Here is an 11,756-nt window from a genome sequence, read left to right as displayed (position 1 = left end):
CGGGGGACACTTTGGGGACGAAGCAGGAGAGGACGGGGTGGTGGCATCTCCGTGCCGTGTTCTATCGTGGCGGCAGCCTCGTTAGGGATTAACGAAGGCACGTGGTGCCTGGTGGGCCGTGTCCAGGCACTGTGACCACCACGCTGAACCCCACCGTGGGGACACCCTGGGGACACCCTGGGGACCTGCCAGGCTTGGGGGGGGCAGTGGCTTCCCCGTGCCGCGGTCCCTCGTTGTGGCACCCTCGTTAGCGCCGAGAGGGCGGCAATAAAGGATCTGGAGTGTCACCACGGGGGGGGTGGCCTTTGGGGGGGCACTGGGAGAACTGGGAGGACATGGGATGGACTGGGGGACTCGGGGGGCACTGGGAGGGACACTGGGGAAGAACTGGGGGACACTGGGAGGGAACTGGGAGATGCTGGACGCACGGTGAGGGACACTGGGAGACACTGGGGGAGAACTGGGGGACACTGGGAGGGAACTGGGAGACGCCGTATGCACTGCGGGGGGGCCTGGGGGAACTGGGGGACACTGGGAGGGACTGGAGGGCTCTGGGGAACCACTGGGGGCATCACTAGGAGGACACTGGATGGACTGGGAGGGACTGGGGGGCACTGGGAGACACTGGGACGATACTGGGGGGGAACTGGGGGACACTGGATGCAGTGGGGGGGGCCCTGGAGACACTGGAGGGACACTGAGGGGTGACTGGGGGGTACTGGGAGCACTGGGGTGGGACTGAGGGTACTGGGGCGTCATTGGGGGACACTGGAGGGGCACTGGGGGGGAACTGGGGGACACTGGATGCACTGTGGGGTACTGGGAGCACCAGGGGACGCTGGCGGGACGGCGCTCAGCCGTCTCCTAGCAACGCGCGGCCCCGCCCCTCACGGCCCACTCCCGCCTCCTAGCAACGCGCGGCCCCGCCCCTCACGGCCCACTCCCCGCCTCCTAGCAACGCGCGGCCCCGCCCCTCTGGGCTCATTCCCGCCTCCTAGCAACGCGCGGCCCCGCCCCTCTGGGCTCATTCCCCGCCTCCTAGCAACGCGCGGCCCCGCCCCTCTGGGCTCATTCCCCGCCTCCTAGCAACGCGCGGCCCCGCCCCTCACGGCCCACTCCCGTCTCCTAGCAACGCGCGCCTCGCGTCACGCGCTCGCCACCTTCGTCGCGCTTCTAACGCCACTTCCGGCGCGACGCCCGGGCCGGACGGACATGGCGGAGGTGACGGCCGCTGCGGCCCCGGCCGGCGGCCCCGGAGCGGTCCCGGAGGCGGCGGTGGGTGGCGGCAGCCCCGAGACCGGGCGGCCCCGCGGGGGAGGCCCCGAGGAGGCGGCGGCGGCAGCAGTCGGACGGGCCCCCGCCGCCGCCTCGGCCTCGCCGCCGCCCCCGCCACCGCCGCGGGAGGCGGAGGTGACGGTGGAGATCGGGGAGACGTACCTGTGCCGCCGAGCCGACGGCACCTGGCGTGAGCGGGGCCGGGGGACACACAGCGGGACTGGGACCAGCACGGGACCGGGACTGGGGTGAACTGGGGCCGGGGGGGGTCGCACAGCGGGACTGGGACCAGCATGGGACAGGGACTGGGGTGAACTGGGGCCGGGGCGGGGGGGTCGCACAGCGGGACTGGGACCAGCATGGGACCGGGACTGGGGTGAACTGGGGCCGGGGCGGGGGTCGCACAGCGGGACTGGGACCAGTACGTGACCGGGACTGGGGTGAACTGGGACTGGGAGAACCAGGACCAGGGTGGATCTTGTCGCAGTGGGACTGGGAGAACTGGGACCAGTATAAATCCCATCACAGCGGGCCTGGGCAGCAGCAGTGCAGCCCCTCATCCCCCCACACCAGGCCAAACTGGGAGAGGGCTTGCCGGGCTGCTAACTGGTCCCAGTCCCGCCAGACCACTGGTCCCAGTTCCCTCCCACAGACTCGGCAGAGGTGATCCAGTCCCGCCTGAACGAGCAGGAGGGGCGCGAGGAGTATTACGTCCACTACGTGGGCTGTAAGTACTGGGAGGCACTGGGAAAAGGGGTGGGGGGGAGGCGGTAGGATCCCCCCTGCCCTCGCTGAGCTCCCAGTGCTCCCAGTTAACCGTCGGCTGGATGAGTGGGTGGACAAGAACCGGCTGGCGCTGACCAAGACGCTGAAGGAGGCCGTGCAGAAGAGCTCGGAGCAGTTCCTGGGCGAGCTGGCCGAGCAGCCCGAGCGCAAGATCACGCGCAACCAGAAACGCAAGCACGATGAGATCAACCACGTCCAGAAGGTGGGGGGCACTGGGAGGATGCTGGGGGGCACTGGGAGGATGCTGGGGGGCACTGGGAGGGTGCTGGGTGGCGCTGGGAGGGTGTTAGGGGTGCTGGGAGGCACTGGGAGAGTGTTGGGGGGAGCTGGGAGGGTGTTAGGGGCCACTGGGAGGGTGCTGGGAGGCACGGGGAGGGTGTTAGGGGGTGCTGGGAGGCGCAGGGAGGGTGTTAGGGGTGCTGGGAGGCACTAGGAGGGTGCTGGGGGGAGCTGGGAGGATGTTATAGGGTGCTGGGAGGGTGTTAGGGAGCACTGGGAGGGTGTTGGGGGGTGCTGGGAGGGTGTTAAGGGGTGTTGGGGGGCACTGGGAGGGTGCTGGGAGGCACTGGGAGGGTGTTAAGGGGTGTTGGGGGGCACTGGGAGGGTGTTGGGGGCACTGGGAGGTGACTGGAGGTCATTGGGAAGAACTGGGAAGTGACCAGAGGGTGTTATGGGGTGCTGGGAGGAACTGCGAGGGTGTTGGGGGCACTGGGAAGTGACCAGAGGGTGTTATGGGGTGCTGGGAGACAACTGGAGGGTACTGGGAAGATGTTGGGGGCCCTGGGAGTTACGGGGGAGGCCCTGGAGCGTCCCTGAGAGATTGCACTGGGAGTTACTGGGACTCACTGGGAGCCCGCTTGCAGACCTACGCCGAGATGGACCCCACCACGGCGGCGCTGGAGAAGGAGCACGAGGCGGTGAGTCCCCAGGGGGGTTCCCCAGGAGTCCTGGGGGGGTCCCCAAACCGGGGGTGACCCCCCCCCCCCGCGCCGGCAGATCACAAAGGTGAAGTACGTGGACAAGATCCACATCGGACACTTCGAGATCGACGCCTGGTACTTCTCCCCCTTCCCCGAGGACTACGGGAAGCAGCCCAAGCTCTGGATCTGCGAGTACTGCCTCAAGTACATGAAGTTCGAGCGCACCTACCGCCTCCACCTGGTAAGGGACACGTGTGACACGCCTGTGACATGCCTATGGCACGTGGGGAGGTGTGAGACACGTGGGGAGGTGTGAGACACGTGGGGAGGTGTGAGACACGTGGGGGACACATAGGGACACGCAGAGCCCGGGACAGCCCCGCCCGCCTCGAGGATGTGAGGTCTGAGCACACCTGTGGGTCCAGCTGGTAGGGGACACATGTGACACGCCTGGGGACACGTGTGATGTGGGGTGACACGTGTGACCATCCCCAGGGCCAGTGCCAGTGGCGGCAGCCGCCGGGTCGGGAGATCTACCGCAAGAGCAACATCTCCGTCTACGAGGTGGACGGCAAAGACCACAAGGTACCCAGGGTGGGGGTGACACGGGAGGACACGGAGGTGACACGGGAGGACACGTGCTGTCACGTAACCCCCCCCAGATCTACTGCCAGAACCTCTGCCTGCTGGCCAAGCTCTTCCTGGACCACAAGACGCTCTACTTCGACGTGGAGCCCTTTGTCTTCTACCTCCTGACCGAGGTAGACCGACAAGGCGCCCACATCGTCGGCTACTTCTCCAAGGTACCCAGGACTGGGGGGACACACACACGTGTCACGCCCCCCCACGCCTGCGTCACCCCCCAACGCCTGCGCGTCACCCCCCCGCGTCACCCCGCAGGAGAAGGAGTCGCCCGATGGCAACAACGTGGCCTGCATCCTGACGCTGCCGCCCTACCAGCGCCGGGGCTACGGCAAATTCCTCATCGCCTTCAGTGAGTTGGCGGGTGGGGGGTCCCCAGGGCAGGGTGGGGGGTCCCCAGAGCCCCGTGGGGGTCCCCAGAGCGGGGTGGGGGTCCCCTCCGGACGCCTGGGTTCCCCGGCAGGTTACGAGCTGTCCAAGCTGGAGAGCACGGTGGGTTCCCCGGAGAAGCCGCTGTCGGACCTGGGGAAGCTGAGCTACCGCAGCTACTGGTCCTGGGTGCTGCTGGAGATCCTGAGGGACTTCCGGGGCACCCTCTCCATCAAGGACCTCAGGTGGGCACCAGTAACTCCCAGTAGCCCCGCCCCGAGTCCTCCCAGTAACTAACTCCAGTAACTCGGGGCCCCGAGTCCTCCCAGTAACTAACTCCAGTAACTCGGGGTCGTGGGTGCCGCTGGAGGTCCTGCGAGACCTCTTGGCCAACCTCTCCATCAAGGAGAGCCTCCCAGTAAGACCAGTAACCTCCCAGTAAGACCGGTAACCTCTCAGTGAGACCGGTAACCCCAAGAATACCAGTAACCCCCCCTCCCAGTGATTCCAGTAACCCCACTAACTCGGGGTCATGCTGCTGGGGGTCCTGTGTGATTTCGCAGGCACCTTTGCCAGTGCCTCCCAGTAACGCCTCCCAGTAACGCCCCTCCTTACCCCCCACAGCCACCTGCCAACCCTCCCCCAGACCACCAGCCCCCCCCCCTTCCCAGTGCTCCCAGTCCTCCCAGTAACCCCCAGCCATGTCCCCCCCCAGCCAGATGACCAGCATCACCCAGACCGACATCATCAGCACCCTCCAGTCCCTCAACATGGTCAAGTACTGGAAGGGGCAGCACGTCATCTGCGTCACCCCCCAAACTGGTGGAGGAGCACCTCAAAAGCGCCCAGTACAAGAAGCCGCCCATCACCGGTGCGTCGTTGACCCCACCCACCCTTAACGAACCCCACCCTCCCAACTTGGGGGGCTCCCCCCCCAACTCCCCCACTTTCTTCTCTCCCACCCTCCCAGTCGACTCCATCTGCCTGCGCTGGGCCCCCCCGAAGCACAAGCAGGCGAAGGTGGCCAAGAAGTGAGGGCGTCATCGCTGCAGCGAGTTGTGGCTGGGCTCAGCCTCCCCAGCCAGGACTTGGGGGGGGGCCCCCATGTACCCCACCTGCCCTGGGGTGCCCCCCCGCAACCGATAAAGGAGGAGGTGGAGGTGCTCGGATGGTTTATTGGGGGGGGGACACGTGGGTGCCAAGTTGGGGGGGGTCCCAGGGTCATGGTGGGTGCCACAAACCGTCAGGGGCATCCAGAGCCCATGGTGGGTGTTGTGGTCCATCTTGGGTGCCAAGCTGGAGTCCCGTGAGCCACTTTGGGTGCTGTCAGCCACCTTGGGTGCCAAGTGGAGGTGCCTGGAGCCACTTTGGGTGCTGTCAGCCATCTTGGGTGCCAAGTGGAGGTGCCTGGAGCCACTTTGGGTGCTGTCAGCCACCTTGGGTGCCAAGTGGGGGTGCTTGGAGCCACTTTGGGTGCTGTCAGCCATCTTGGGTGCCAAGTGGGGGTGCTTGGAGCCACTTTGGGTGCTGTCAGCCATCTTGGGTGCCAAGCTGGAGTCCCGTGAGCCACTTTGGGTGCTGTCAGCCACCTTGGGTGCCAAGTGGGGGTGCTTGGAGCCACTTTGGGTGCCAAGCTGGAGTCCCGTGAGCCACTTTGGGTGCTGTCAGCCACCTTGGGTGCCAAGCTGGAGTCCCGTGAGCCACTTTGGGTGCTGTCAGCCACCTTGGGTGCCAAGTGGAGGTGCCTGGAGCCACTTTGGGTGCTGTCAGCCAGCTTGGGTGCCAAGTGGAGGTGCCTGGAGCCACTTTGGGTGCTGTCAGCCAGCTTGGGTGCCAAGTGGGGGTGCCTGCAGCCATCTTGCCTGCCAAATTGGGGGTCCCATAAGCCGCCGTGGGTGCTGTGATCCAACTTGGGGTGCCATGAACCATCTTGGGTGCCAGGAGCTGTTGCGGGTGCCAACTGGGGGGTACCACAAGTCATTTTTGGGTGCCAGCAGCCATCACGGGTGCCATGACCCATCTTTTTTGATGCCAACTTGGGGTTGCCATGAACGATCCGGGGTGCCAACTTGGTGTCCCACGAGTCTTTTTTGGGTGCCAGCAGCCATCGCGGGTGCTGTGATCCGTCACAGGTGCCGACTTGGGGTGCCATGAGTCACTTTTGGGTGCCCCCAGCCCCTGGGGGTGCTCAGCGGAGGCCGAGGGGCAGGAGGAGAGCCCAGCAGCAGCAGCAGGAGGTGGCCGGGGCGAGCGGCTGGGTGGGCAGCACCGGTGCTGCCGCCTCCGTCGGGGGGCAGAGGCCGGGGCCAGGCCTGGGGGGGGTCCCCGTCCTCGCAGGGGCCGTCGTCCTCCTCCTCCTCGGGGAAGGGGTCGAGGTGGGGGTGGCGCAGGGGGGCCTCGGGGACGGCGGCGGCGATCCAGGCGGCATGGGCGGCGGCGCGGGTGTAGACGCCGGGGCGGCCGGGCAGCCCGCAGGCCTCCCCCCAGCTCACCACTCCCGCCAGCAGCCAGGTGTCCCCCACCCGGCAGGAGAGGGGACCCCCCGAATCACCCTGCGGGGACACGGGGACATTGGGGGGGTCACGAGGGGATGAAGAGGGACGTTGGGGGGGCGTGGTGGTGGGGGACGTTGGGGGGGTGACACACGGACCGGGAGGGAGCCGGGAGGGCCTTGAGGTGACAACGGGATGAGGAGGGACAGGGAGCAGGGGAGGGGGTGACAGGGGGACTGGGTCCCTTGTCACCCAGGGGAGGGTGGCACCCACCTGGCAGGCGTCACGCTGCCCCTGGGGGAAGCCGGCGCAGAGGGTGTCCCCGGCGGGTGTCCCCAGGCCGTCCGCCCCCCCTGTCCCCGCGTAGAGGCAGCGGCAGCGCCGGTGGCTGAGGAGTGGCACCTCCAGCTGCTGCAGCGTCTTGGGGGGCGGCAGGGGACCTGGGGGTGACACAGCGGTGTGACGAGGGTGTCCCCAAACTGTCCCCCACCACCACTAGGTGGCGGCAGTGCCACCGGTGCTGGTGACAACTGTCCCCAGCCTCCCTCCACGTCCCCAACGCTCAGCGATGACGGAAGTGCCACCACGACTGGTGACAAAAGTGGTGTCCCCACACGTCCCCAACCCCCAGAGGTGCCTGTAGTGCCACCACACCCAGTGACAAGTGTCCCCAACCTGTCCCTGCACCCTTCGACACCCGCTGGTGCTGGAAGCGGCACTACTGCTGGTGACAAGTGTGTCTTCAACCTCCCAAACCCCCAGAGATGGCAGCAGTGCCACCAAACACAGTGACAACGGTGTCCCCAACCTGTCCCCAACCTCCATAGGTGCTCCCAGTGCCACCAAACATAGTGACAACAGTGTCCCCAACCAACATAGGGGCTCCCAGTGCCACCACACCGGGTGACCACTGTCCCCAATCCCTATAGGTGTTGGCAGCACCGCCACACCCTATGACAACCGTGTCCTGCCCCGTCCCCGGGTGACACTGACCGGCGGTGTGGACGTCCCCCCAGCCGGTGACGGTGCAGTTGGTGCCGGGGGGGAAGCGGACGGCGGGGCCGGGCAGGCAGATGGGGCGCACCAGGCGGGTGGGGGTGGCGGGGGGGTCCAGCCGGGCCAGCGCCAGGTCCCCGGCAATGTCACCCTGCCCCTCGGTGACGTCCCCATCGTGGTAGGCGGGGTGGCGGGTGACGGCGGCCACCCCGCCTCACCTGGGCGTCGGCGGGGGGGGACAGGAGCTGCAGGGCACCCAGCGTCACCCGGTACTCGGAAATGGGGTTCTCCTGTGGGGGGGTGTCATGAGGGGGGCACTCAGACACTGGGGAACCCCCCCAGGACACCCGGCACCCCTGAGAAGGAGCGAGGTCCCCCCGGGGGCAGCCACGGGGGTGTTGGGGGGGTATTGGGGTCACAGGGGGGCTTGGGATTCCTGGAGGGATGTTTAGGGGTGCAGGGGGTCCCAGGGGGTTGTTTGAGGGGTGCAGGGAGGGTGGTTGAGGGTCTGAGGGTTTTGGGGGGTTGGTGGGGGGTCCAGAAGGGTATTTGGGGGGGGTCTGTGGAGGATTTGGGGCTGTAGAGGGGCATTTGGGGTCCCCAGGAGGGAGTTTGCAGGTGCAGCGGGAGTTTCAGGGGGGTATTTGGGGGCGTGAGGGGGGGTCCCAGGGGGATGTTTGGGGGCTTGAGAGGTGTTTGGAGGTGCAGGCTGACATTTAGAGGCCCTAGGGGGGTGTTTGGGGGTGCAGAGGGGGGTTCTGGGGGTCCCAGGGGATTATTTAGGGACCTGCAGGGGGTATTTGGGGATGCAAGGGAGAGTTTGGGGGTGCCAGAGAGTGCTGTCAGGGATTTGGAGTAGGGGGGAGCGTTTAAGGGGTCCTGGGGGGAGTGTTTTGGGGTGGGGGGGTAGTTAGGGGTGCCGAGGAGGGGGTACTCACGGTGGGAAGCAGTGCGCAGCCGTGAGGACCCAAGCAGGGGCGATGAGGGACCCCCCGCAGACGTGACGCCCCCGGAAGGCGACGCTGACCTGCCAGTGGCCACTGCCCCGCCCGCGCCCCTGCGCCCCCCACCACCCGCCTGCGCACGGGGGTCCCGCACGGCACTGGGGCGGGGGCAAGAGGGGAGGAGGAAGGGGCAGGGGGGGCGTCAGGGACCCCGGTCTCCAGAGACCCCGGCACCCCCCAGCATCTAGGACAACCCCCACACACACCCGCCACACGACCCCCCCCATCTCCCCACACCACAGGACCCCCATATCCAGGACCCCCCCCCTCCATGGGACACCGGCACCCAGGACACCCACCCCCCCCAAACCATACGACACCCCCAACTGTGGGACCCCAGCGTTCCGGGTGCCCCGTCCCCCACCCGGATGTCCGGGTGGCAGCGTGCCTGAGGAACACAGGTGTCGCAGGTGCCCCCCGTCCCCATCGTGTGTCCCCTTTCACCTGACTCATCCGCCGCCACCGTCCCCCCGGTGACCTGCGGAGAAGGTGACGACTCAAAGCCACGTTGGGGACACCCCTGGCAGGGGGGGCACGACCCAGGCATCCGGGAGGGGACCCAGGCATCCGGGGCCGCCACCCCCCCTGCTCCGGGGCGATGGCCGAGCCGGAAAAACCTGCCCCGAGGAATGTGTCCCGCAGGGACAGGGGTGTGACCCCCCGGCTTCGTGTCACCCGCTGTGTCCCCTCACATCCCTCCACACCCCAGCGTGCCCCTCACATCCCCCTAGACCCCCCGTCTTCTCTCACGTCCTCCTGTCCTCCCGTACTCCCTCACAACCCCCGTGTCCCCCCATGATCCTTCAAGTCCCCCCGTGTCCCCTCACACTCCCCGTGCCCCCCAAATGATCTGTATCCCCTCAGACCCCCACGTCCCCTCACAGTTTCCCCGTGTCCCCCCATGACCCTTCAAGCTCCGCCACGTCCCCTCACTCCTTCCTGTCCCCTCACGTTCCCTCCCGTGTCCCCCAAACAATCCCTGTTCCCCCATGCCCTCATGTCCCTCATGACACCTCAAGTCCCCCCGTGTCCCCTCACATCTCCGTCCCCTCGCGCTCCCCGTGCCCCCCAAAGTGACCTGTAACCCTCAGACCCCCATTTTCCCTCATGTCACCTCAGACCTACCCCATGTCCCCCTCACACCTCCCTGTCCCCTCACGTTCCCTCCCGTGTCCCCCAAACAATCCCTGTCCCCCCATGCCCTCATGTCCCCTCATGACACCTCAAGTCCCCCCGTGTCCCCTCACATCTCCGTCCCCTCGCGCTCCCCGTGCCCCCCAAAGTGATCTGTAACCCCTCACAGACCCCATTTTCCCTCACGTCACCTCAGACCTACCCATGTCCCCTCACACCTCCCTGTCCCCTCACGTTCCCTCATGCTCATACCCCCCCAAATGATCTGTAACCCCTCAGACCCCCATGTCCCCTCACAGCCCCCCATGTCCCCTCACACCTCCCTGTCCCCTCATGCTCATACCCCCCCAAATGATCTGTAACCCCTCAGACCCCCATGTCCCCTCACAGCCCCCCATGTCCCCTCACACCTCCCTGTCCCCTCATGTTCCCTCATGCTCATACCCCCCCAAATGATCTGTAACCCCTCAGACCCCCATGTCCCCTCACAGCCCCCCATGTCCCCTCACACCTCCCTGTCCCCCTCATGCTCATACTCCCCCAAATGATCTGTAACCCCTCAGACCCCCATGTCCCCTCACAGCCCCCCATGTCCCCTCACACCTCCCTGTCCCTCACATTCACACCCCCCCAAAATGATCTGTAACCCCTCAGACCCCCATGTCCACTCACATCCCCCCACATCTCCCTGTCCCCCCCTAAAATGATCTATAATCCCCCCAGACCCCCATGTCCCCTCACACCTCCCTGTTCCCTCATGTCCCCTCATAATCCCTGTGCCCCCCAAAGTTATCTGTAACCCCCCAGACCCCCATGTCCCCCTCACACCTCCCTGTCCCTGCATGCTCCCCGTGCCCCCCGAAGTGATCTGGGACCCCCATGTCCCCTCATACCTCCCTGTCCCCTCAGGTTCCCTCCCGTGTCCCCCAGGCCCTCACGTCCCCTCACATTTTCCCGCCCCCTCGGCCCCCCCCCGACGCCTCCCGTCGCCGCAGCTCCCCCCAGACCCCCCCTCCGGCCTCACCCTCCGGCAGCAGCAGCGGCAGCAGCAGCAGCACCAGGACCGGCCCCGGCCCCGGTCCCCGCCGCCCCATGGCGCTGTGGCCGCTGTGGCCGCCCCGCGCCGCCGGCACCTGCCGCCCCTCGCCCCGCCCCCGGCCACGCCCCCGCCACCTGCGCGGCCACGCCCCACCTGCTTCGCCCGAGCGCGGCCACGCCCCCTCGCCCCGCCCGTGCAGGGACCCCTATAGGGTCCCCCCCTATAGGCGCAGCAAGCCCTTTCTGCTGCTATAGGGGTCCCCCCTCCCGTCGGGGGGGTACAGCGCCTCCCACCCCCCACAGGGGTCCCCTCAGCCCGTGGGCAGTTCTAAAGGCCCCCCCTGCCAATCCATAGGTTCCCACAGACCTATAGGGCACCCTATAGGCAGGCCCTCTCCCTTCACTCCTGCCTCCCCCTCCACCTCCTATAGGGGGTACAACAAACTATATAGGACACCCCAAATCCCCCTATGGCCTTGACCCGCCCTACACCAACTCCAGGTAACCTACAGGGTCCTGCCATTTTCTATAGGGGCCCCTATGCTGTGCTACAGGCCCCCCCCCACCTATAGGAGCCCAACACATTTCCTATAGGCTCCCCAGCCTATAGCAACACCCTCCCCCTTTTCTATAGGGTCCTATACAGGTATGCTACAACACCCACCCCCCCTACATACATTAACCCTCTCCATAGCCACTCTCCATCCATAGGTGCCCCTATAGGCTCCCCCCCTCCCCAGCCCCTATAGGCACCGACTGACTCACAGGCACCGGAAGGGGCCGGGCCCCGCCCTGGGCCACGTCAGGGCCTAACGAGGGGGTTAACGAGCACCTTAACGAGCCCAGCGGCCGGAAGCACCTCATTAGGGGCGCGTTCACTCTGGAGCCTAATGAGGGCAAGGAGCAGCCTCCCCCCTCCCCTCCCCCCAGTCACCAGGCAGGGCCGTGTCGTCCCCCGAGACTTTAATGGGGGGGAGGGGGGAGGCAGGAGGGGGGTTAAAAGCGGGGAGAACCCCGCGGGGGGGCGGGGCCGGCCGGCCCCAGGGGCGGGGCACCAAATAAAAAAACATGTGTGGGGGGGGAGGGGGCGGCGGGGGGGC

At 66.9% G+C, this 11,756-nt stretch overlaps 1 protein-coding gene across 1 annotated transcript; it reads left to right on the top strand.

Annotated features, from left to right (window-relative positions):
* Positions 1-1,212: 1,212 nt before the first annotated feature.
* LOC132321205 (histone acetyltransferase KAT8-like) lies at positions 1,213-5,151 on the top strand. The gene is given in 13 exon segments (XM_059834769.1): positions 1,213-1,344; positions 1,405-1,465; positions 1,928-2,002; positions 2,088-2,263; positions 2,925-2,978; positions 3,058-3,222; positions 3,477-3,566; positions 3,644-3,784; positions 3,882-3,975; positions 4,087-4,237; positions 4,708-4,804; positions 4,806-4,863; positions 4,963-5,151. Coding segments are annotated over 13 exon segments (1,359 nt in total). The 3' UTR covers positions 5,028-5,151.
* The last annotated feature ends 6,605 nt before the right edge of the window (positions 5,152-11,756 follow it).

Source organism: Gavia stellata, unplaced genomic scaffold (genome assembly GCF_030936135.1).
Source record: "Gavia stellata isolate bGavSte3 unplaced genomic scaffold, bGavSte3.hap2 HAP2_SCAFFOLD_857, whole genome shotgun sequence".
NCBI lineage: Eukaryota > Metazoa > Chordata > Aves > Gaviiformes > Gaviidae > Gavia > Gavia stellata.
This window is presented reverse-complemented; position numbering and strand designations above follow the sequence as displayed.